Source organism: Pongo abelii, chromosome 1, assembly GCF_028885655.2.
Source record: "Pongo abelii isolate AG06213 chromosome 1, NHGRI_mPonAbe1-v2.0_pri, whole genome shotgun sequence".
NCBI classification, from domain to species: Eukaryota; Metazoa; Chordata; class Mammalia; order Primates; family Hominidae; genus Pongo; species Pongo abelii.
This window is the reverse complement of record NC_071985.2, coordinates 64,729,189-64,754,608: the sequence shown is the minus strand read 5'-3', so window position 1 is coordinate 64,754,608 and position 25,420 is coordinate 64,729,189. Positions and strand designations below refer to the sequence as shown.

General features: G+C 39.0%; 1 protein-coding gene across 4 annotated transcripts in view; it reads left to right on the top strand.

Moving 5' to 3' along the window:
- Positions 1–25,153, top strand: part of RNF2 (ring finger protein 2) — a 58,175-nt gene extending 33,022 nt beyond the window's left edge. For 2 of the 4 annotated variants that reach the window (XM_009240017.4, XM_054546662.2), the window contains 6 exons: positions 10,563–10,651; positions 14,498–14,658; positions 15,974–16,189; positions 20,983–21,255; positions 22,705–22,876; positions 23,112–25,107. In XM_009240017.4, the coding sequence (XP_009238292.2) occupies positions 10,565–10,651; positions 14,498–14,658; positions 15,974–16,189; positions 20,983–21,255; positions 22,705–22,876; positions 23,112–23,213 (1,011 nt within the window). In that variant the 5' untranslated portion in view covers positions 10,563–10,564 and the 3' untranslated portion in view covers positions 23,214–25,107. 4 annotated transcript variants of the gene reach the window in all.
- The last annotated feature ends 267 nt before the right edge of the window (positions 25,154–25,420 follow it).

Below are 25,420 nucleotides of genomic sequence, written 5' to 3'. Positions count from 1 at the left end.
AGTTAAGTTGTAGAGTTTTGTCTTTTCAATATTTTGTGAAATTATTTTAAGGATTTTATAAACTTTTGTTGCTACCATGAATGGGATCTTTTAAAAAATTTATTTCTGAATGGTAATTCCTAGTTTATAGGAAAGCTGTAGCCTTTTTGGCATTTTTTTATCTTCATTCCACCATGTTACTGCTTTTTATTAGTTCTAATAGTTTTGCATTTGATTTTGTTGGATTTTATAGTTAGCTATCATTATTTGCACTGATACTTTGATCACTTCCTTTTCCCATGTTCCTCTCCCCATCCTCCTCCCCCCTCCCTCCTACTTCTCTCCCTCCCTCTCTATTTTTTTTCCTACCATAGCATGAGGTAGGGCTTTCAGCAGAGTGTTGGGTAGTCTCGTTTTGCTCCTGACTTTTTTAACAGGAATGTGTCAAAAGTTTTAACATTGATTGTTTTGGGACTTCTGGTAGATTTTCATGAGGTTAAGAATGTTTCTATTTATTTCTGACTTATTAAGACTTTTATTAGAAATAGTTTATTTATTGGTACAGAGTTGAAGATAACGTTCTCTAACTTAATTTTTTAAATCTCATATCTGTACATATGTGTGGTTTTTTAATTGTTAGGAATTAACTTTTTTTTTTTTTTTGGCTAGAAATTTAGCTATATTATTGGCTGTACCTGACAACTAAATTGTACTTTCATGAGCAAATCTGTTTTGTTTTGTGTTGTTTTTTTTTTGGGGCTGTTGTCGTTTGATTTCAACTTTTATAGTGATTATTTTCCCCTTTTACTTTGTTTAGGTTCATTTTCTAATTTCTTATGCCTGATTCATTGTTTTTTTTTTCAGTCATTATTGTTTTATTATTTTAAAATTACAGGTTATAAATATTTCTAAGGGACATTTCTCTCACTACATATACCATACATTATGATAAGGTAGTATTTTCGTTTTATTCATTTATAAAGGACAGGTAAGGGGCCGGGCGTGGTGGCTCACACCTGTAATCCTAGCATTTTGGGAGGCCAAGGCTGGCAGATCACCTGAGGTCTGAGGTTCGAGACTAGCCCGGCCAACATAGGTGAAACCCTGTCTCTACTAAAAATACAGAAATTAGCCAGGTGTAGTGGCGCGTGCCTGTGGTCCCAGCTGCTTGGGAGGCTGAGGCTGGAGAATCCCTTGAACCTGGGAGGCAGAGGTTGCAGTGAGCCGAAATCTTGTCACTGCATTCCAGCCTGGGCGACAGAGTGAGACTCCGTCATAAATCAGTCAATCATGTCGTTTCAAGTTTGATTTCCTCTTCAACCCATTCTAACATGTCTTTTGCCCCCAAATTAGTCTTACTTGATTCTTATGAAGATTACCATCTTGGCTTCTCTTTAGCTCTGTAAACTCTTCTTGTGAATGTTCCCCTTTATTTACTAGCCGCACTGACCTGCTTTCTTTCTTTCTCTACTATGTCTATTTTGAAAGTTATTCCTTGGTTTCCCTGTCTTACATGGCTCCTCTTCTCCCCCTTGATTGAAGATCCCTAGTTTAAGTCATAAAATATCAGCATTAGTAAGCAGTAATTCTTTCTGAGTGATGTACTTAGTGATCTTTCATATGAATATGAAGGTGGCCTGGCACAGTGGCTCACTCCTCCACTCATTCCAGCTGGGATTTTACAAATCCCAGCACTTTGGGAGGCTGAGGTGGGCGGATCACCTGAGGTTGGGAGTTCGAGACCAGCCTGGCCAACATGGTGAAACCCCATCTCTACTAAAAATAAAAAAAGTCGCCAGGCGTGGTGGCTCACGCCTGTAATCCCAGCACTTCGGGAGGCCAAGGCAGGTGGATCACCTGAGGTCAGGAGTTTGAGACCAGCCTAGCCAACATGGTGAAACCTCGTCTCTACTAAAATACAAAAATTTGCCGGGCATGGTAGTGTGCGCCTGTAATCCCAGCTACTTGAGAGGCTGAGGCAGGAGAATCGCTTGAACCCGGGAGGTGAAGGTTGCAGTCACTAAAAGATCATTCTGAATATCTTATTGATATTTTCCCTTTGATTATTGAAGCTGCCAGCTTTCACGGTCTACTATGACTAGATCTTTTCTTTTTTTTTTTTTTCGGATTTATTTTGTTTCTGCCTATGCAGCTAAAGTTATCTCATTCAGACTAATGCTTACTTTTCATTTATACATTCTCTCCACAAATTTGAGCACCTACTTTGTATAGAAGCATTTCTGGTGTTTCGGATATATCTTTTTTTCAGAAATATAATTAATGTGCTGTAACTGGGAATTGGGCCTGGGAAACAACATTTTTGGGAGGCTATTGTTCTAGACTAGCCTCTTGCACTGGACCCCACCAGACCAGAACAAACCAGAATGGAGTCACTTATGCTAAGTGCCACATAATCATACTTGGAAATAGGCCAGTTTTCTAGAAAATAGGAGATTATAGTCAGCCTGAGTCTTCGTAATAAGGAAGTCCTCCCTGTTTTAACCTTTTAAAGGAAAGCATCTTTGAAACAACCAGTCTGCTTTTTGTTCTGTTTCTGCTTTCTTCAGCCTTTTTCTGCTTTTAAAGCCAACCTCCTCTCCTCTCATTGGAACAGTCATTTTATTTTATAAAATGAGATGTTGTCCAATTCCAGGAGCCCAAATAAAAGCCAATTGTGGGCTGCGCGTAGTGGCTCATGCCTGTAATCCCAGCACTTTGGGAGGCTGAGGTGGGCGGATCATCTGAGGTCAGGAGTTTGAGACCAGCCTGGCCAACATGGCAAACCCCGTCTCTACTAAAAGTACAAAAATTAGCCAGGTGTGGTGTCGGGCGCCTTGTAGTCCCAGCTACTCAGGAGGCTGAGGCAGGAGAATTGCTTGAACCCGGGAGTTGGAGGTTGCAGTGAGCTGAGATTGCGCCACTGCACTCTAGCCTGGGCAACAAGAGCGAGACAGTCTCAAAAAAAAAAAAAAAAGCCAATTGTGTCTTTAAACTTGTTATAATTTTGTCTTTTGATAGGCCCCCAGTAGACCTAGATCTTGTTCTGTTGTGTTGACAAGGATCTTTAGGCTGTTGGGATCTAGGGAGCACATTCTTGTCACTGGAAAAAATCCTTAAGATCATTTTGTGTGGCACTTCACTTCGTATCTTCTTTGCTGGCTTCCACTCTACTCTTCAGCTTTTCAGACTGTATCTTGGCCATCCATTCTTGTTCTTTTCCTCTTTGTCTACTCTGTGTGTATGTTAGTGTCTATACATAGGTGACTCTCAGATATTGTTCATTGAAATCACTTTTCATTGAGATCTGAAAAACAGAAGCTAAATGTATTTCACATTCTTGGCTTGGGCAAGGGGGAACCACAGGCAGAAATGTAGCTTCTCACTAAACAGAAGAGAAAAGATTAAATCGATTTTGGGGCACGGTGAATTTAGATTAAATTTAAATGAAGATGTATATTGATCTAAAGCAAAGAGACACATTCTCAAGAGTATATCTGTTCAGTGACATGTTCATAAGAATTGAGATAATGATTTTGGCAGTCTGCAAGACTTTGCCCCTATTTTTGGTCTCAGGATCGCCTGCTGTACTATCTGGTAAGGTAGCATCCATGTGGTAGTATTTAAGACTGTAGATACCAGAGAACATATTATTGTAATGCAGACTTAATAGAAAGATAAGGAATACTAGAAAATTCTGCAAAGTCATGAAGATTGTAGTTTTTCCAAATGGTACCAGGAAATTCTGGAAGTGCAGCTAACTTGTCAGTCACTCTAAGTCTGATTTGCCACAGGAATACAGATATCCAAATCAGATATAATTTGGTTATGTGCAAGATAACTAGTATCTCTAGAAATATAATACTTCAGCAGAATATTTTATTTGATAGTTCCTATTAATTTTCCAGGGTAGCGTTTAGTAGGCAGAAGGAGTGTTCTGCTTATAATTAGTCCTAGGGTCACAGTTACAGGTTGGGACATGGGTTAGCATTTGGAATTCTTAGAAATCCCTCCAATGGATTTTTAGAAATTCCTCCTGAGTAGTTTTGGTTCTCTGAAAGATCTATCTAGGATATATGTTAGAAATAATGGTGCATGTGTTAGTTTGGTACAAAAGTAATTGCGGTTTTGGACTGTGAATTTTAAATAATCAAAACTAGGCTCAAACACATCTTTATTAATCAAAATAGGAACCATTACAATCAACACATTTTTGCCAATGAGAAATAAGTTTGTTTATTCCTGTAGTGTAAAAATCCATGCTTTAGGATTCGATGAACTCTTGGAAAGTATTTTCTGCATCCTGCTAGTTGTGGAAGTGTCTTCCCTGCAAAAAGTTGTCAAGATGCTTGAAGAAGTGGTAGTTGGTTGGCGAGAGGTCCAGTGACTATGGTGTATGAGGCAAAACTGTAGCCTAATTCCATCAATTTTTTTTTTTTTTTTGAGGTGGAGTTTCGCTCTGGTTGCCCAGGCTGGAGTGCAGTGGTGCAATCTTGGCTCACTGCAACCTCTGCCTCCTGGGTTCAAGTGATTATCCTGCCTCAGCCTCCTGAGTAGCTGGGATTACAGGCGTGTGCCACCATGCCTGACTAATTTTTGTATTTTTAGTAGAGATGCGGTGGGGGGCGGTTCACCATGTTGGCCAGGATGGTCTTGAACTCCTGACCTCAGGTGATCACCCGCCTCAGCCTCCCGAAGTGCTGGGATTACAGGTGTGAGCCACCGTGCCCGGCCTCCTTCAACTTTTGAAGCGTTGGTTGTGTGACGTGCATTTGAGCATTGTTGTGGATAAGAATTGGGCTCTTTTTGTTGATCAATGCCAGCTGCGGGCATTGCAGTTTTCGGTGCATCTCGATTTGCTGAGCATATTTCTCAGACGTAATGGTTTTGCTGGGATTCAGAAAGCTGTAGTGGATCAGAAAGCTGTAGCGGCAGCATACCACCACACAGTGACCATGACTTTTTTTTGGTGCATGTTTGCCGTTGGGAAGTACTTTGGAGCTTTGGAAGTGCTTCAGTCCAACCACCGAGCGGGTCATCACTAGTTACCAAATAAAATCCACTTTCGTGGCAAGTTGCAATCCAATGGTTCATTGTTGTTGCATAGAATAAGAGAAGACAACACTTAAAAATGGCGATATTTTTGATTTTTACTCAGCTCATGAGACACCCACTTATCGAGCTTTTTCACCTTTCCAGTTTGCTTAAAATGCTACAACCATAGAATGGTAGACATTGAGTTCTTTAGTAACTTCTAGTGTAGTTGTAAGAGGATCAGCTTGTATGATTGTCCTCAGTTGGTCGTTGTCAACTTCCGATGGCCGGTCACTATGCTCCGCGTCTTCAGGGTTCTTGTCTCCTTTGCAGAACTTTTTTTTTTTTTTTTTTGAAGACAGAGTCTTGCTCTGTTACCCAGGCTGGAGTGCAGTGGCACGATCTCGGCTCTCTGTAACCTCCGCCTCCCAGGTTCAAGTGATCCTCCTGCCTCAGCTCCCCCAGTAGCTGGGATTACAGGCACATGCCACCATACCTGGCTAATTTTTTTATTTTTTTTCAGTAGAGACAGGGTTTTGCCATGTTGGCCAGGTTGGTCTTGAACTCCTGACCTCAGGTAATCCACCCTCCTTGGCCTCCCAAAGTGCTGGGGTTACAGGCATGAGCCACCGCACCCAGCCTGCAGAACTTCTTTCTTGGACCACCACTGCCCTTTACGTTCGTTAGCAGTTCCTGGGTGGAATGCATTGTCGATGTTGCGAGTAGTCTCCACTGCTTTACGAACCATTTCGAACTTGAATAAGAAAATCACTCAAATTTGTTTTTTGTCTAACAACATTTCCATAGTCTAAAATAAACATAAAATAAACAGCAAGTAATAAGTCGTTAGCAAAAAAACATAAAGTGAGAAATGCCCATTAAAATGATGCATAACTTAACCACATTGAAGAATGTATTCCAGTATCAAATGGTGAATTCCAACAATGCAAAAACCACAATTAATTTGCACTAACCTAATATCTACAAAGAAGCTGGCCATCTATATTTATACATGGTTCACCTCAAATTCAACAACTAGAGTCATCTTCAAAGCAGCATCATTGGATAGGCTCTGGCCATTGTTTTTTTCCCCTGCTTCTTTGTTTGCCAGTATGGAACAAAGCCTCTTATTTTTCTGCTTGCTTTATCTACTAATATCTTACGAGTAGGTCTTTAATTCTTAGAGGATAAAATATCTTTTGATTTTTTAAAAATTATTTTGATAGCTAGATTTATTTGAAGGATTGTATGTTTGTTTTAGTTTGTATTTTGTCAGTTTTCTCAGGTTCTTTGTATGTTTTTAGCTACATGTTGGAGATTGTCCAAATTTGCAATTTTCCATTTTAATTTTATTTTATAAGTCCTGTATTTTATGTTTTAGTCTATGAACAAGAAGACAGGCTGGGTTTTTATTATATTAACTTTGGGTCTGTTCCACAGTATAAAGTCTTGATGGCAGTTTCTCATGTTTCTCCCCTCTACTCTTCACTTTCTCTCTCCTTCCCGCTCCCTTCCCACTCAGGGTCTCTCCTGCAGCCTTGAACTCCTGGGCTCAAGCAGTCCTCTTGCCTCAGACTTTTGAGTAGCTGGGACTACAGGCCAACCCTATTTTTCTTACTGTAGTCACTATTATTAGGCATATTTTTGTTTTTTGGAGACACGAGCTCAGTCTGTTGCCCAGGCTGGAGTGCAGTGGTGTGACCTCAGCTCACTACAACCTCAGCCTCCTGAGTAGCTGGGACTCCAGGTGGGTGCCACCACTCCTGGCTAACATTTTGTATTTTTTGTAGAGAGAGGATTTTGCTGTGTTGCCCAGGCTGGTCTCAAACTCTGGGACTCAAGTGATCTACCTGTCTCGGCCTCCCAAAGGACTGGGATTACAGGTGTGAGCCACTATGCCTGGCCTACCTTTTTTTTTTTTTTTTTTTTTAAGTGTTTTCCTTAAAAAAAATTAGGGGTGGGGTCTCACTCTGTTGCCCAGGCTGGAGTGCAGTGGCACAGTCGTACCTCACTGAAACCTTAAACTCCTGGGCTCAAGCAATCTTCCAGCCTTAGCCTCCCAAGTACCTAGAACTACAGGCACACACCAACACACCCACCTAATTTTTAATTTTTTTTTTTGTAGAGATGGCTTCTTGCTATGTTGCCCAGAATGGTCTTGAACTCCTTGGCCTCAGGCAGTCCTGTGAGCCACCATAGCCACCCAGTCTTTAAGTCTTCTTCTAGCTATCTGTTGGCTTTAACTGTTAGCTCAGCCTTAAACCATGCCTTAATTCAGTTTCTGTTGGCTTACCACTCGAATCAGCATTGTAGCAATTTTAAATGAGTATTAGGTCATTGGTTGTTTTAGGGGAGAAGACCTTAGGAAAGGATAGTTCATTTAGGATTTTGGGGGAGGGAATAGAGAAGAACAAAAGGAATATGTGCTGATGGTGATGCTAAAGCATGATAATGTTAGATGCATAAGGAGGAAACGTTTCAGATAGTTTGAGGGGTTTCGTTTCCCCCTTCTTACTTTTGCAAGAGAATCTTCTAGGGATGCTGATTTCAAGTCAGTTTTATTTTGAGACCTTGGCATGCTGGTCACAAAAGGCCATTGCATATTTGGTAATTTTTTTCCTTTCCTTTCTAGAGCTTCTCTTAGCTGTATTATCTTTGATGTGCCCCACATTCTTCATAATAGCTGAGGTAACTAGAAAGCATCCTTGGAGAAATTGTGCCATCTAGCCTACTAAGCGCAGTAATTTAGGATTATAATAAGAATGCATATAGCAGGAATTCTACCAGGAGAAGCTTGCAGCTTTCACTTTGATTCACAAGAGAGGGTTGCCATAGCAGGTGTCTAATAATGCTTATAAAATGGTGGCTAGGGCCTATGACTGAATAATCAAACTCTGTGATTACCAGTCTGTTAACCGTTAGCTCCAGAGTACAGGAATGAGGGACATGTTGTGTCTCCAGGGAGGTGTGGGAATTTTTTTTGCCCCCATCATCTGCTGGACCACTCTACCTTAGTGGTCCCTGAGTAGCTGGAACTCAGTGTGTGTAGCAACTGTACTGCTCTTCCAACGCATACTTTTCTTTCTGTGTTCTCTTTCAATAAAAAATGGTTGCTTTCTCAGAGCCATATTTGACCCTTCTTTCTTTTTCTTTTTTTTTTTTTTTTTTGAGACAGAGTCTCACTCTGTCACCCAGGCTGGAGTGCAGTGGCGCGATCTTAGCTCACTGTAAGCTCCGCCTCCCAGGTTCACGCTATTCTCCTGCCTCAGCCTCCCCAATAGCTGGGACTACAGGCACCCGCCACCGTGCCCAGCTAATTTTTTGTATTTTTAGTAGAGATGGGGTTTCACCGTGGTCTCGATCTCCTGACCTCGTGATCCGCCCGCCTCGGCCTCCCAAAGTGCTGAGATTACAAGTGTGAGCCACCGCGCCCGGCCTGACCCTTCTTTCTTATACCAGTGTCTTGTATATCACTTAGTGCTCTGTCTAATTCTGTCTCTCTGTCCACGTTTAATTGCTTTAGTTCACATAGTTAATATACAGGTTTTTAACAACTTTCTCTCACTGATTTTATTGTTAGTTGCTTTCTAGTCTTCTACCTTCTATACTACTTGAGTTTTTGTGAACGATTTGATCATGTTACTCTCCTGTTTAAAACTTTTTTTTTTGAGACTAAGTGTCACTCTGTCGCCCAGGCTGGAGTGCAAGGGTGCGATCTCAGCTCACTGCAACCTCTGCCTCCCGGGTTCAAGCGATTCTCCTACCTCAGCCTCCTGCATAGCTGGGATTACAGACGTACACCACCACACCCAGCTAATTTTTGTATTTCACCATGTTGGCCAGGCTGGTCTCGAACTCCTGACCTCAGGTGATCTGCCTGCCTTGGCCTTCCAAAGTGCTGGGATTACAGGGATGAGCCACCGCACCTGGCCCTGTTTAAAACTTTTAGTATCTTCCAATCACAAGCATGCGCATACATGGTGCTGTAATTTGCTTAGAACCCGGTTTCTTTTGTACTTCCATTCCACTGTAGTAATCTGTATTAATATATTTTTTTCCTTTAAGCTCTGTTGGATTGATAATCTCTTTCTTTTTAAGGTTTATTTCATCTCTACCAAAGCCTCCTTAACTCTTCAAATTCCCCAATCCACCTCTATAATTCCATATATTTTTGTCTGTACTCCTGCTTAGACTTTGTCTTATCGATTGTTGTTTAGCTATTTGCATGCATTTCCTTCTAGACAAGGACCCTGGGGCAGTTCTGCTTGACTAGTGATAAATATTTACTAAATATTGGGATGACTGGGGTCACTTCATTTTTCTGTGCCCCACAGGAGTGAGTTTTTTTTATCTACAGCCCTCTTTCCCATATTTATACTAGATGTCCCCCTACTCAAAGACAAGCAGAGAAGTTGGTCTTATGTTGTTCAGTTCATTTATATCGGGAAAGGAGGCAGAATTAATCAGTGTGGTGAGGAGACTTTGAAATGGTGTCAAATGGGGAACAATAGGAGGAACTAGGATATTTAGCCAAAAGTAAAGGAGAATCAGGTGGGATATGATACCACTTTCCAAATATTTGAAAGGCTGTCATGTAGAAAAATTATAGACTAATTATTATTATTATTATTAGTTGTCTTCAGAGGGCAGCTATAGGATGAATAGGTAGCAGTTTGGGTCTCAACATTAGGAAGAGCTTTCTGAACATGAGGTCGGGAATTTTTCATGACTGTGAAAATTTTTCATGAAGCTGTGAAAAGAGAGGCAGAATGACTAGTGGTTTAAAGTGCTATAAAGTCGATTTTTTAACTTGGACAACGTTGGACTAGATAGCTCTGCTGAAGAATCTGAAGTTTTCCTGATTTAGTTCTAAGTTCCATGACCATGAATTTCATAAAAATATTTATTGTTTTGGGTTAAGACAATCTTCTATACATTCAGTAGTAATTAAGCACTTTTGATATGTGAAGTACTTCCTGTATGCCAGCTCTTGGGCATTTGGAAGTCAGTAGTAGGCTTTTACTGTCAAGTAGTTCATATTTATAAGTGTAAAGATTTTTGAGTTTTTCTTTTTAATTTTTGAGAACCAGTGAATAATTTGTTTTTATTATTCTCAAGATGAACAATTCCTAAAAATCAGTTTTGAGATTTACTTCGTATCTTAATCCATTTAGCCTGCTGGAAAAAAAACCTCAGGCTGGGTAATTTATAAGCAATAGAAATGTATTACAGTTCTGGAGACTGGGAATTCCAAGATCATGGCACCAGCAGATGCAGTGTCTGGTGAGGGCCTATTCCTTATAGCTGCTTCTGTGTGTCAGAACATGCTGGAAGGGCCAAAAGTTTCCATCAAGCCTCTTTTATAAAGGTACTAATTTCATTCATGAGGGTGGAGCCCTCATAACCTGATCACCTCCCAAAGTCCCCACCTCTTAATATTACTGCATTGAGATTAGATTTCAACGTAGGAATTTTGGTGGGACACATACATTCAGACCATAGCACTTGCCTTCCGAATACTAAAATCGTTTTTCTCTCTTCTTTATTTCCAGCAATGTCTCAGGCTGTGCAGACAAACGGAACCCAACCATTAAGCAAAACATGGGAACTCAGTTTATATGAGTTACAACGAACACCTCAGGTAATGACTAAGATGACTGACAAGGGGCATATGAGACATGTAAACTGGGATACATTTTTAGAACATGAAAACTTAAATAGAACATACAGTAATAATTTATATTCAAGCATTCCTGAATTCTGTATGTTGGCTAACACTTTATTCATTGATTGAACAAATAATCTGAATACTCTATACAAACTTTTATGGTAGGTACTGGGTGAACAGTGGTGAATAAAACAGATGTAGCACCAACCGTGGACTTTACAGACATTGAAAAAGTACATATCTATAAAATTCACATGTGAGAAGTTGTAGAAAGTTGGGCAAGTCCTCCTTGCTGTAATAAGTACTGATAAGGCACCAAGGAAGACTGTTTTGAGATGATGGCAAAGACTAGGGGAGGAGCAGGTTTGAAGGCAATAAACATGCTTAACACTGGATTAATTTTGAGATTCCTATACAACAGGCAGGCAGAGATGCCAACTATAGATGATTTTTATATTAGTCTGAACTAAATACAAAATTTTAGGGATTGACAGCACATTTTAAGCAATAAGAATGGTTAAACTCTTCCAGAGAGATGAGCAGAGGACTTATAACTTCATCCAGAGCTGTTTCAACATTTAGAAATTAAGTAATGGACAAGGAGCCAGTGAAGGAGACCGAGAGGAACATCCAGAGAAAAGGAAGGAAAAACAGGAGATTGAGAGAGAGGGGGGATTTAAAAGCTAAAGGAAGCCTTACCAACATGGAGAAACCCCGTCTCTACTGAAAATACAAAATTAGCCAGGCATGGTGGCACGCGCCTGTAGTTGCAGCTACTTGGGAGGCTGAGGCAGGAGAATCACTTGAACCTGGGAGGTGGTGGTTACAGTGAGCCGAGATTGCGCCATTGCACTCCAGCCTGGGCGACAAGAGCGAAACTCCATCTCAAAAAAAAAAAAAGCTAAAGGAAGTATTTCAAGGAGGATGTAGTTAAAGTGTTTAACACTAGTGACAGGCTTAATAAGATGAAGGTTAGACAAGTGTAAATTAGACTTAACAATACAGTTGGCCCTCCACATACATGGGGTTCTGCATCTGTGGATTCAAGCAACCACAATTGAAAAAATTTAGGAAAAAAAATTTTCACAAAGTTCCAAAAACCAAAATTTGAATTTTCCGTGTGCTAATAAGTACTATGTTGAATCCATGCAAGTGAGGTGCTGTATGGGCATTGTATTAAGTATTAAAGTAATTTAGAGATGATTTAAAGCAGCAGTTCCCAGGGACCAGTTTCACGGATGATAGTGTTTCCATGGATCGGAGGTGGGTGGGTGGGTGGGGGATGGTTTCAGGATGAAACTGCACCACCTCAGATCATCAGGCATTAGATTCTAATAAGGAGCATGCAGTCTAGATCCCTTGCGTGTGCAGTTCTCAATAGGGTTCGGACTCTTACGAGAGTCTAATGCCACCACTGATCTGACAGGAGGCGGAGCTTAGGCAGTAATGCTTACTTGCCTGCTGCTCACCTCCTGCTGTGTGGTCTGGTTCCTAACAGGCCAATACTTGTCCATGGCCTGAGGTTTGGGACCCCTGATTTAAAGTACGTGGGAGAATATGCCTAAGTTATATGCAAACATCATGCCATTTTTTATAAGGGACTTGAGCATCCAAGGATTTTGATATCTGTGGAAGTTCCTGGAGCCAATCCCCCATGGATACCAAGGGTCGACTGTATATACTTGGTGACCTTGACAAGAGCAAGTTCACCTGAGTAGATTGTACAAGGTTGAGGGTTGATTGGAATCATGGTGCATTCTCATCATTGGTTCACGTAATGAATCAAGGATATGATAATTATATATATATGGCCCAGTAAGGGGAGGGTAGAAGTGACGAAAGATGAATAGGCAGTTCTTCAGAGAGATTCAGCTATGTAGGGGAGCAGAGAAATGGAGCAAAAACTGGAGACCAATGTGAAATTGAGTTTTCAATTGTGTTTATAAGATGGAGATAGAGGCTGGGCGTGGTGGCTCAGACCTGTAATCTCAGCACTTTGGAAGGCCGAGGGCAGTGGATCACCTGAGGTCAGGAGTTTGCGGCCAGCCTGGCCAACATGGTGAAACCCTGTCTACTAAAAATACAAAAAATTAGCCAGGCCTGGTGGTGCACACCTGTAATCCCAGCTACTCGGGAGGCTTTTTTTTTTTTTTTTTTTTTTGAGACAGTCTCGCTCTGTCACCTAGGCTGGTGTGCAGTGGCGTGATCTCGGCTCACTGCAACCTCTACCTCCCAGATTCAAATGATTCTCCTGCCTCAGCCTCCCAAGTAGCTGGGTTTACAGGCGTGTGCCACCATGCCCGGCTAATTTTTGTATTTTTAGTAGAGACGGGGTTTCACCATGTTGGTCAGGCTGGTCTCGAACTTCTGACCTTGTGATCCACCCACCTCGGCCTCCCGAAGTGCTGGAATTACAGGTGTGAGCCATCGTGCCCGGCCGAGGCTGGTGAAATTTTTGGTTACACCAAGGTGGTTTTCCCTTTTTCTTTTCCCCTACAGTGCTACACATCTGCACCGGTACAGCCCTGGAGGAGAACATAGATGGTTGAATTTATCCAGGGTTGGGATTTTGTTAGGCATGTTCTAAAGAGGCAGAGGAGAACAGACTTGATTACTCTCTGGGTCATCAATATACTCTGAGTGATAGTTTCCTAAATCAAGTTTGTCTAAGTGTTAAACTAAGGGGAAAATGAAAATTTTTTATTTCATATTTATATATATTCATATTTATATAGAGAAGCTGAAACCTAACAAGCATATTTTATTAATACTTGAGCCCTTTATGAACAATAGCTATAGTTTCTATATTTTTCTTTGTGGAATAATCCATCTTTGACCATATAAAGAAAGCACAAGTATGATGGACTGCCAGTGGAAACAGGAAGCACAGGAGCGTATTGAAAGCCACTTATTTATGCCTGCATCTTGCTTTACAATTCTTGCCGTACTAGAACTCTCCTCAATCCATAGGAGTTGATATTGGTGGCATTAGAGCTGAGTAATCTATGTTCTCACTGCCAGCTTGTGGAGAGGGTAGTGAACCAAGTAGGATTCACTAATCACTCTGCAGCAGGGGAGATATGTCCTGAAATTTTACATTGGAACTCCAGATGCATTTTGGAGAGAAACATTTTTAGGCATGACAGTTAGATATAGCAATACATTTTATACTTTGGATATATTCTGGTTTAAATCAGCTCCTGGGTTAGCATGAGAAGCTGACTACTTTGTATAAAATTGCTCTGTGGAAAAGAATTTTCGGGGTTCAAAAGTATTTTAAAATGAAATTCTATTAAGCTGTTTATAAACTAGAGAATACTTTCATTGGAATCTTGTTTTAATGGGCAGCATGAAACATAATTTATTGTGAAAATGGTGTAACTTTTGAGGGTGGACGTTTTCTGAGGGTTAATTTAGCCCTAACTTTCTCATTTTGCGGGTAAGAAGACAATGTTAAATAATTATTTAGACTCAGCTAGTTAATTTGACTAGAACTAGATCTAACCTAAGGTATATGATTCCAAATTCAATTTTTTTTTATTATACCAGGCTAATTTCCCACTAGTAAGCTTTTAAATACATTAATATATTATCTTTAGCATTAAAGTAAGAGCATTTTTATAATATAGTGGTGGTGAGGCTGAGGGGAGCTGTAGGCAATTATAGTCAAAACAAAATTAGCTGTGAGTTGACAATGGCAGTGGCTGGGTGATGGGTACATATATGTTTGTTTTTACCATTTCCAGTACTTTTATATGTTTGAGCTTGTCCATAATAAAAAATTAAGTAGCTTTTAATTTTAAAGTGACTCTTTTACAGGAGGCAATAACAGATGGCTTAGAAATTGTGGTTTCACCTCGAAGTCTACACAGTGAATTAATGTGCCCAATTTGTTTGGATATGTTGAAGAACACCATGACTACAAAGGAGTGTTTACATCGTTTTTGTGCAGACTGCATCATCACAGCCCTTAGAAGTGGGTATGTTGAAAAGAGTTGTTATACTAGGTACTTAATTGTACCATGAAAGTGCTTCCCAGGGTTTGAGAAATACATTTTCTTTTTTTTTTTTTTTTTTTGAGACAGAGTTTCGCTCTTCTTGCTCAGGCTGGAGTGCAATGGCATGATCTTGGTTCACTGCAACCTCTGCCTCCTGGGTTCAAGTGATTCTCCTGCCTCAGCCTCCAGAGTAGCTGGGATTACAGGCATTGCCACCATGGCCAGCTAGTTTTTTTTTTTTTTTTTTTTGTATTTTTAGTAGAGACGGGGTTTCAACTTGTTGGCCAGGTTTCAGCATATTGAACTTCTGACCTCAGGTAATCCACCGGCCTCAGTCTCCCAAAGTGCTGGGATTACAGACGTGAGTCACTGCACCTGGCCGAGAAATACATTTCCTTTCCTTTCTTTTCTCCTTTTTCTTCTTTCCCCTTTCCCCTTTCCTTTCCTTTCCTGAGATGGAATCTCACTCTGTCGCCCAGGCTGGAGTGCAGTGGCACGATCTCGGCTCACTGCAACCTCCACCTCCCGGGTTCAAGCGATTCTCCTGCCTAAGCCTCCTGAGTAGCTGGGATTACAGGCATGTGTCACCACGCCTGGCTAATTTTTGTATTTTTGCGAGAGAGGGGCTTTCACTGTGTTGGTCAGGCTGGTCTCGAACTCCTGACCTCGTGATCCACCCGCCTCGGCCTCCCAAAGTGCTGAGATTACAGGCATGAGCCACCATGCCTAGCGGAGAAATACATTTTCTGTAAGTGTTTGATTGAAAACTAGAAGTCTTTCTAAAGCCTAAGTTTTAATTGTAGGAAAATCTTTGTATTGAAATCGCTGATTTTTAGACACTTCATAGGATGAGTATTTGTTTTGAGGAAATTACAATGCATAAAACCATGATTTTTCCACTTAAGTATATAAAATAATATCCATATGAAAGTATTATTACATATAAATTAACATATATATATATTACTGGGTATTTTTTCCTTGCAAAGCATGGATATCGGAAAGGGGAAATTTAAATTAGAAAAAAAGATTTTTATTTCTAAGATGGTTATATATTATCTTGGGAAATACTCAAATTTTTTCATTTGATGAGTGGTATAGAGGGTTTGAGGTTTCCAAAATCTTGCTTACCCACTAGTCAGGTTTTCAAGGAAATTCAGGATAATTGGTTTACATTTCTGTGACTTATTAAAGGTTTTGGAATAAAGGTGAATAACTCTCCAGAAGCTGGATATTTTTGTCTTTAGCCCAAAGATACTAGCATTGTTTACATTTGCTTTCCCCTCCTTTTATTTAGCAACAAAGAATGTCCTACCTGTCGGAAAAAACTAGTTTCCAAAAGATCACTAAGGCCAGACCCAAACTTTGATGCACTCATCAGCAAAATTTATCCAAGTCGTGATGAGTATGAAGCTCATCAAGAGAGAGTATTAGCCAGGATCAACAAGCACAATAATCAGCAAGCACTCAGTCACAGCATTGAGGAAGGACTGAAGATACAGGCCATGAACAGGTATATGGGAAAGAGGGTCAGAGAGGGTAGCTATTTTTCTGAATACTTTATTAACAATTAAATTTACTTTTTGAAAAAGGTAAAATACAGTAACAAATAGTAGTACTGCATGATTACCTTTTGTGCAGGTATAATACATGCCTCCAGGCATAATAGGGTATTTCATTTAAAATACTAGAATCTCTCTTTTACCTACTTTTTTCTCAACTTATTCTATTTCTCCTCTCTTTTTATAGCAAAATTCCTTGAAAGAGTTGTATCTCCAATTCTTTTCCTATTCTTTTATGAACCCCCTCCAATCAGACATTCATCCTCACCACCCCATCATATTGCTCTTATCAGTGTTATTAGTGATCTCTTCATTGTGCCATCTAATGGCTGATTCTCAGACCTCACCTTACTTATCAGCATTTGACACAATTAATTTCTCCCTTCTCTTTGAATAATTTTCTTCACCTGGCTTTCAGGAGGCCATAGTCTGTTGGTTCCCTTTGTATGTCATTAACTGTTCCTTTACTTGTTTCTTTTGTACTTTTTATTTCAATTTCCCCAACTGTTAAATATGGTGTGTCCCAGAGACCAGTGTTTGTTTCTCTTTTCAATACAAAATCTGTCTCCAAATTATCTTACTCAGTTTCATAGTTTTATTTACCATCTATATGCTGATGACTCCCGAATTTATATATCCAGCCCGGACTTACCTGAATTTTAGACACTTCTCCGTATGGTTATCTAATACGCATCTCAAACTTAACATGATGAATACTGAACTTACTCCCTACTTCTCTTCATTCTTACTCATTTTGGTTGATGGCAATTCCATCATTCTACTTGCTTAAGCCAAAAACTTTGGAGTCAGTTTTTAAAAAATTTTTTTTATTTTTTGAGATGGAGTCTTGCTCTGTCGCCCAGGCCAGAGTGCAGTGGCACCATCTTGGCTCACTGCAACCTCTGCCTCCTGGGTTCCAGCGATTCTCCTGCTTTAGCCTCTTGAGTAGCTGGGAGTACAGGTGCACGCCACCATGCCCAGCTAATTTTTGTATTTTTTAGTAGAGACGGGGTTTCACCATATTGGCGAGGCTGGTCTCAACTCCTGACCTCGTGATCGGCCTGCCTCGGCCTCCCAAAGTGCTGAGATTACAGGTGTGATCCACCATGCCTGGCCTTGGAGTCGCTTTTAAATCTCTTTCACACATCCTGTATTTCAGTCTGTAAATAAATAAATACTTTTTGCTTTCTCCATAGTATATCCAGATTCATTCAGGCCAGAACAATCTTTCATTTGATGTATTCAAGTAAGTTCCCAACTGGTTTTTCTACTTCCCATGCTTACTCCCACATAGTCTATTCTCAGCACAGCAGCCAGAGATACTGTTAAATTGAAAGAAGATCACGGTTTTCCTTTGCTCAGAGCCCTCTAATAGCTTCTATTCACATTCAGGCTAAAAACTAAAAGACTTTAATGATGGTTTTTAAGACCCTATATAAGGTGGGCATTTTCCTTACCCTCATCTTCTTTTCCTCTCTGACATTATTGTCTGATTTATTCAGGCCTCAAGGAGAATCATTATTTTCCATAGAAGGAGATAATAGTAAAGTCCCATCTCAGTCTAGTGGTTTTCGCCTTGGCTGAACATCAGACTCACTCAGAAAACTTCTAAATCTCAAGGCTTTAGGCATCATCCCGGTCCCAGTAATCAGCGTCCAGGCATTTCTGCTTTTACGTTTCCATAGATGATTCTGGAATGTAGTCAAGATCAAAAACCACTGGCTTAAAGGTTAAAAGATGTGCTCCATTCTAACAGTATTAAACTGACCTACCACTCTATTTACCAAAGTATAATGTACTAAATGTTAAATGTATTTATTTTTAAAAGAATTTTACATTCCTAAGCGTTGGAAGGACTTTAATGGTTGTTCAGTTTAGGCTTTTACTAAAAGCAAGTCTCTCTTTGCAAATATTCTTTTGGTTTTGCTTGCACATTTCTAGTGGTGGGGCTGTATGATAGGCACTCCTTTCTTTTGTTGGCAACTTTATTACAGCTTCCTTACTGTTCTTCAGACTCACCAAACATGCTTCTGCCTCAGAGCCTTTGTACTTACACTACTGTATATCAGGAACCTTCTTCCAAATAATCCATGTGGCACACTACCTCACTTTCTTAGCAGGTATCTGCTTAAGTTCTCATCTTCCATTCTAGGACTCTGTAATTCCTTACCCTCCCTGCCTCATTTTTTTCCCCATAGCACGTATCACTCTCTCATGTGTTACCTGCTACACTAGAATATGACCCCTAAGAGGGAAGAGACTATGTCAGTATCATTGATTCTTATTAACACCATTATTTAGAACCATACTTGGCTTAAAGTAGTAGCTGCTCAGTAAATATTTATCAATGTGTGAATTTTTAAGTTCTTCCTTTATATTGAATTAAAATTAGTCTCTTGTGTGCAGTAGTCTGGGTTTGTCTTATGTTGAAATAATTATGTTGACTTTTACATACATTTCAGATTCTACTTCTATGTTTACAAATATTTTTATGTAGGTATATGTTCGTACATGTCCCTCTAAAGGCTTAGTATTCACATTCCTCATTTCTTTTTTGTTCCTCATATGACACTCAAGATTGGTGTCATTCTTAAAATGCTACCATCAGGACAGTATGTAGTATTATAGATGTGATTTGATAAATATAGGATATAATAGACTATTAATGTTCTTTATATGAACATATTCTTTAAACGCTGCCTGCAGTTACATTAATATAGCTCTGTCAAATCAATCCTTTTTTGGAAAGTGGTGTGGGATAAAAATAAATATACTGAGTCTTAATAAACCTGTTAGGTCATTGTAATTTATGGTCAACTAAAATAACTTCATTTGCTTTAGTTGTGGATTTTAGAATATAATTTAGTCTTTATGTTGTGCTATTAATTTTTTGTCCCATTATTTTAGCCTGTTCATACCTTTTTTTAAAAAATTGTGGTTAAAGACATATAACAGAATTTTCCATCTTAACCATTTGTAAGTGTAGAGTTCAGTAGTGTTAAGTACATTCTTTTTTTTTTTGTTTAAACGATTGGCTCCTCAAAGCTGAACACTCACAATGTTGTGCAGCCAATCTACAGAACTCTTTTCATCTCATAAAATTGAAACCCTGTATCCATTAAGCACTAACTCCTCATTTCTCCCTCCCCCCAGTTCCCGGTAACTGTCATTCTACTTTGTTTTATGAATTTGACTTCTTTAGATACCTCACATAAGTGAAATCATGCAGTATTTGTACTTTTGGGGGTTTTTTGTTGTTGTTATTTACTGTTATTTATTTCTCTTTTTACTTGACTATAGGCCACCAAGGTACGTATTTGTACTTTTGTGCCTGGTTTATATTACTTAAATAACCTCAGCATGTCTATTCATATTGTATGTGGCAGGATTTCCTTCCTTTTTAGGACTGAATAATATTCCATTGTGTGTGCTTATATATTTTTGAATCACAGTTTGTTATTTAACATACTAGTCATCCCCTCTTGGTTTTGCAATGATCTATGAATTTTATAAGCAGGGTTTTTTAAATTTTTTTTATTACAGCATGAGTTCTTGAGCATCTTTCCTAACCATTGGACTGTTATTTCCTTGTTCTGGCAATAAACATAATGACAATATTCTTACAAGTGCAAGGCATTCTTTCATAGTTCTTTTTCGTTATATATTCCTTCTTTTTTTTTTTTATCTATACAGGTAGGGAGACCGGGCAATGTGGTCTGGTTCACATCCTAGCTCTAGCTCTGGCACTTATTAGCTGTATAACTGTAGGCAGATTATTTAATCTTGTACCTGACTTTTCTTTGCTTTTCTCAACTAGAAAATGACATTAATGGTAACTGCCTTGACAGGTTGTTTTGAAGAGTAAACAAGATTGTATGTATAAAGGGACTTGCCCGGTAATTAGCTTTAGTATCTGAGCTTGTTAGAGAGCAGCTTCTGTATCCACATTGGTTATTTAGATACCATTGCATTTTCCTCAGTCATTTTGTATCGCCTTAGCTGACTTGGCAGAAGGTCAGCAGGGAGGAAGTACTATTCTTCTTAACTTTTGTTTCCTTAAGAATTTCTTTAAAGAGGCATAAATATCTTCCCTAAGAACTTTTACATTTTCATATCTGAATCATGCCTTTCTTCAGACCTGTAACCCCGTGAGAGAAAATGATCAGAATATAAAGATTGGTCAATTAATTCTTGTAGTCTTTTGTTTAATAAAGAAAATTATTTTTAAGAGATAGTGTCTTACTCTGGCCCAGGCCAGAGTACAGTGGAGCCATCCTAGTTTACTGCGCCCTTGAACTCCTGGGCTCAAGCCATCCTCCTGTCTCAGCCTCCTGAGTAGCTGAGATGTTAGGTGCACCACCACACCCAGCTAATTAAAATTTTTTGTTGTTGGTAGAGACAGGGTCTCACTTTGTTGCCCAAGCTGGTCTCAAATTCCTGGCCTCAAGCTCCTCCCATCTTGGCCTCTCAATGTGTTGGGTTTACAGATGTGAACCACCGTGCCTGGCCAGTAAAATTATTAAGTGAATAGAAACATTTGTTAAATTATTTAAATGTTTGCCTGTGAGCGAGAGAGATTTTTTAGACCTTTCAGGAACATGTGGGAAACAATATCATCCAGCTCAGCAAATTCAGTTACCAGTATTTTTTGGAATTTTAAAGTTCAGTAGCAAACATGCTTCAGATTTGTTGCTTTAAAGGCCTAAAAGTAAATTTTATGCATCCTTTTTTCCCCCTTGACTAGACTGCAGCGAGGCAAGAAACAACAGATTGAAAATGGTAGTGGAGCAGAAGATAATGGTGACAGTTCACACTGCAGTAATGCCTCCACACATAGCAATCAGGAAGCAGGCCCTAGTAACAAACGGACCAAAACATCTGATGATTCTGGGCTAGAGCTTGATAATAACAATGCAGCAATGGCAATTGATCCAGTAATGGATGGTGCTAGTGAAATTGAATTAGTATTCAGGCCTCATCCCACGCTTATGGAAAAAGATGACAGTGCACAGACGAGGTAAGTGTGTGGATTAGTTTCAGATTATCTAAATTCAGAATGTTTAATTTGGAGGTAAAAGGCAGTCTTGTGTAAGAAGTAGGAGCAATATTGGTCATCCCATTGATTGCGGGGGTTCAGTTACTAGCTGCCTAGATTGTTGTTTTCTTCATTCCTCCCTCATGTGCTTTCCACCCAAAGTTGCACATCTGAAAGGAATGACTCTCCTTGGTAGAGAAGGTAAAGGGACCCATTCAAATTTCTCAGCAATGATACTAGAGTACCAATAGGCTCTAAAACTCATGCTGGCAAGAATGGCTACTTTACCACTGTATCTCCAGCACACTGCCTGCCGTTGAATATAGATAAGCATCAAATATTTATTGAATGAGGGATTGAATGATATATTATGTTTTAAAAATCCTCAAATTAACATTTTTTTTTTTTTTTTGAGATGGAGTCTTGCTCTGTCACCAGGCTGAAGTGTAGTGGCGCGATCTCGGCTCAGTGCAGCCTCCGCCTCCTGGGTTCAAGCGATTCTCCTGCCTCAGCCTCCCGAGTAGCTGGGACTACAGGCTCACGCCACCAAGCCCAGCTAATTTTTGTATTTTTAGTAGGGATGGGGTTTCACCATGTTGGCCAGGATGGTCTTGATCTCTTGACCTCGTGATCCGCCTGCCTTGGCTTCCCAAAGTGCTGGGATTACAGGCCCAAGCCACTGTGCCCGGCCTCTTTTTTTTTTTTTTTTGAGATGGGAGTCTTGCTCTGTCTCCCAGGCTGGAGTACAGTGGCGCAATCTTGGCTGACTGCAACCTTTGCCTCCGGAGTTCAAGCGATTCTCCTGCCTCAGCCTCCCAAGTAGCTGGGATTACGCCCACCACAACACCTGGCTAATTTTTGTATTTTTAGTAGAGATGGGGTTTCACCATGTTGGCCAGGCTGGTCTTGAACTGCTGACTTCAAGTGATCCACCCGCCTCAGCGTCCCAAAATGTTGGGATTACAGGCATGAGCCACCATACCCGGCCCAAATGAACATTTCTATGGTTAGTCTTAAAAAGACATTTTAATTCTTAGACAATAAGAAATTTGCTTCTATTCTGTTTCTGTTGCTGGTATAGCCAGCAGATTCTGGTCATTAGGGTTTGGGGGATATGTTCCTTTTTCCCCCTTAGTACTTTGTGTATTTCTGTTTGATTTTTGTCACTGTGTATCTCATTTTGCAGAAGGTAAGGTAGGTAAAGCTTTTGTGGCCTGACAGTAAGATATTGAGTGTTTACTTTCCCCTCTTTTGTACCTATCAATAAGAAATTTAGATTGTAGAGCAGTAAATTTCTGATATTATTTTGTCAGTAATTGAGACATTTCCATTTTACTTAGTTTTTAAGAAATGTATTAGTTCTATAATTTAAGTACATTTTTCTTATTGGCATATTCTAGAAATGAAATTTTTAATGATTTATTCTTCTAGATACATAAAGACTTCTGGTAACGCCACTGTTGATCACTTATCCAAGTATCTGGCTGTGAGGTTAGCTTTAGAAGAACTTCGAAGCAAAGGTGAATCAAACCAGATGAACCTTGATACAGCCAGTGAGAAGCAGTATACCATTTATATAGCAACAGCCAGTGGCCAGTTCACTGTGAGTATTTAAAATAATAGACTGTTGAAACTGGGAGCACACTGACCAACTAACTGAGTGGCAAGTAGTGGGGTAGAATCTAATAAATGATGTAAAAAACCATAACAGTGTTAAGTGACAAGTAGTTATTCCTAAGATTTGAAAAAAAAAAGATTCTGTGGACTTCCATTTTAGTTTCATTTCATTATTATTGTGGTTTGTGCAGTTTTCATAATTTTTTTCTTTTTTGTTTTAGGTATTAAATGGCTCTTTTTCTTTGGAATTGGTCAGTGAGAAATACTGGAAAGTGAACAAACCCATGGAACTTTACTACGCACCTACGAAGGAGCACAAATGAGCCTTTAAAAACCAATTCTGAGACTGAACTTTTTTATAGCCTATTTCTTTAATATTAAAGATGTACTGGCATTACTTTTATGGACAGATCTTGGATATGTTGTTCAATTTTCTTTCTGAGCCAGACTGGTTTACGCTATTCAAATCTTTTCCCCTTAATTTAAGATTTCCTTTTTGGAAGGGACTGCAATTATTCAGTATTTTTTTTCTTTCCTTTAAAAAAATATATCTAAAGTTTCTTGTGTTTTTTTTTTTCCCCACAAAGTGTGTTTCCACTTGGAGCACCCTTTTGACCCAGGAATTTTTCATAGTTTGTGTATTCTTATAAGATTCAGTTGGCTGTCCTTTTCCTGCTCCCCTCAAAAGATTTTTAGTCATACAGAATGTTAAATATTATGTATTCTGACTTTTTTTTCCCCCCGGAGTCTTGTATATTTATAGTTTTCTATATAAACTGTAGTATCTTCATGAAGACCCAAGGCTCAAATTTACTGTCCTTAAAAACAATTCTCATAGGATTATTCTTTTCATGGTATTTTCTTCCATAATATCTCATTTTAAAAAGAAGTTCTTTATGAACTTAGTGTCCATTGTCATGCAATGTTATTTTTTTTCCATTCTTTTTCCCTGTAATTTTGGAATTTCTGGTCCTGGAAAGAATCAAACAAAATCTTAAGTTCTATGGGAACTTGGTTCATTGACAGATTTTGCTGAAGAAAGAAAAATTAAATTGGTAGTAAAATATAGTCTTCAAGTATACATTTGAGAGTGCTTTTTTTTGTATTAGTTCTGCTGTCACTTCATTTCCTGTATTATATGTGATGTTTTTCCCCATTAAAATACCAGAGATAATGGAGATATTTTGCACTTTAGCCTTGATGAAAAGTACAAGATATGTTCAAAACTTCCCTAATTTTTTTCTTATTTGTAGCCACATAAGTTTCAAGAATAACATAGCACACAGAACAATGGAAAAAAGTTTGTTTCCATTGGAAAATTATATCATTTTGGGTTGCCACATCAGTTTATAAATTTGGCGCTCTTTTAATTACACTCTGTAGAAGGTTAATGGAGCTTGAGCCCTGCTTTGATATGTAGTGAAAGATAATTGTGTAGAAAAACGTCAGCCAGTAGGGTAAAGTCATTCTACTGTTCTTAATTTTTATATTGAGGAACATTGTTGGGTGTTTGGGAGCCAGAAAGCTTTGTTGAGAGATCAGAAATAAGATTGACTTGGGTGTTATATTTCATCTCTCTCCAGACTCTAGGTATATTTCCAACTTTATATATCACAGTATTTAAAAAGACATGTTTGCATTGAGAAATTAACCCTAAAGGGTTTTCGATAGGAGGGTGTAGACCTCCAGTACCTTTGTAACTAAAGTCTGTCTAGTCATTGTAAATATTTATCTGTCAGTTTTGACAGATTGGAGCCAGCTTGATGTTTTAAATCTTCAGCCCGGTATGAAAACTTAAAGGTATATATTCAATTTTTTACCATTTTATGGAAAATATTTAAAATCTGTTTTTACAGGGCGTTTTTTGTTTTTTTTGTTGTTCTTATTTTTTTGTAATCTGTGCCATGAAATTTGAAAACCACCAAAAATCAAGGGAACTTTTATATATTCAATTCCTTTTCTGGTGTAATGTTAAAGTTGTATAGATTATTAATGCATGCCCACTGAATATAACCCTGGTTTTGTGATAAAACTGCTTAGATTTTGTTGATGACATTAGAATAGTAGTTGCATTAAATAACTAAATTCCCATTGTGATTATTAATTGAAATTTTGTCTTTAAGCAGAGAGTTATTTGTGACTATAAGCTTTGTGCTTAGAGAATGTATGTGTTTTTATCTGTCAGTATGGGAGGATATAAACTGCATCATAGTGAAATTATTGGTTGTGTAATCCTTTGTGAAATATAATTCTAGGTATTTGATAGGGTATTGAGTATATTTTGTGTGTGTGTGTGGATGTGTGTTGGGGTACGGGGAGAGGCGATGCTATTGGCCATCACTACCAACCAGGGTTTCAAAAAGTATTATCTAAGTAATTTCTTTTATCACTATCTCAACTGAGGAACAAAAGGCTCACCACAAATGGTGTGAAGGCTTTGGGTACTTAGTTCTAAATTTTTTTATGGTAACATATAGATAACCAAATTTACAGTTTTAACCATTTTAAAGCATGTAATTCAGTGGGGTTA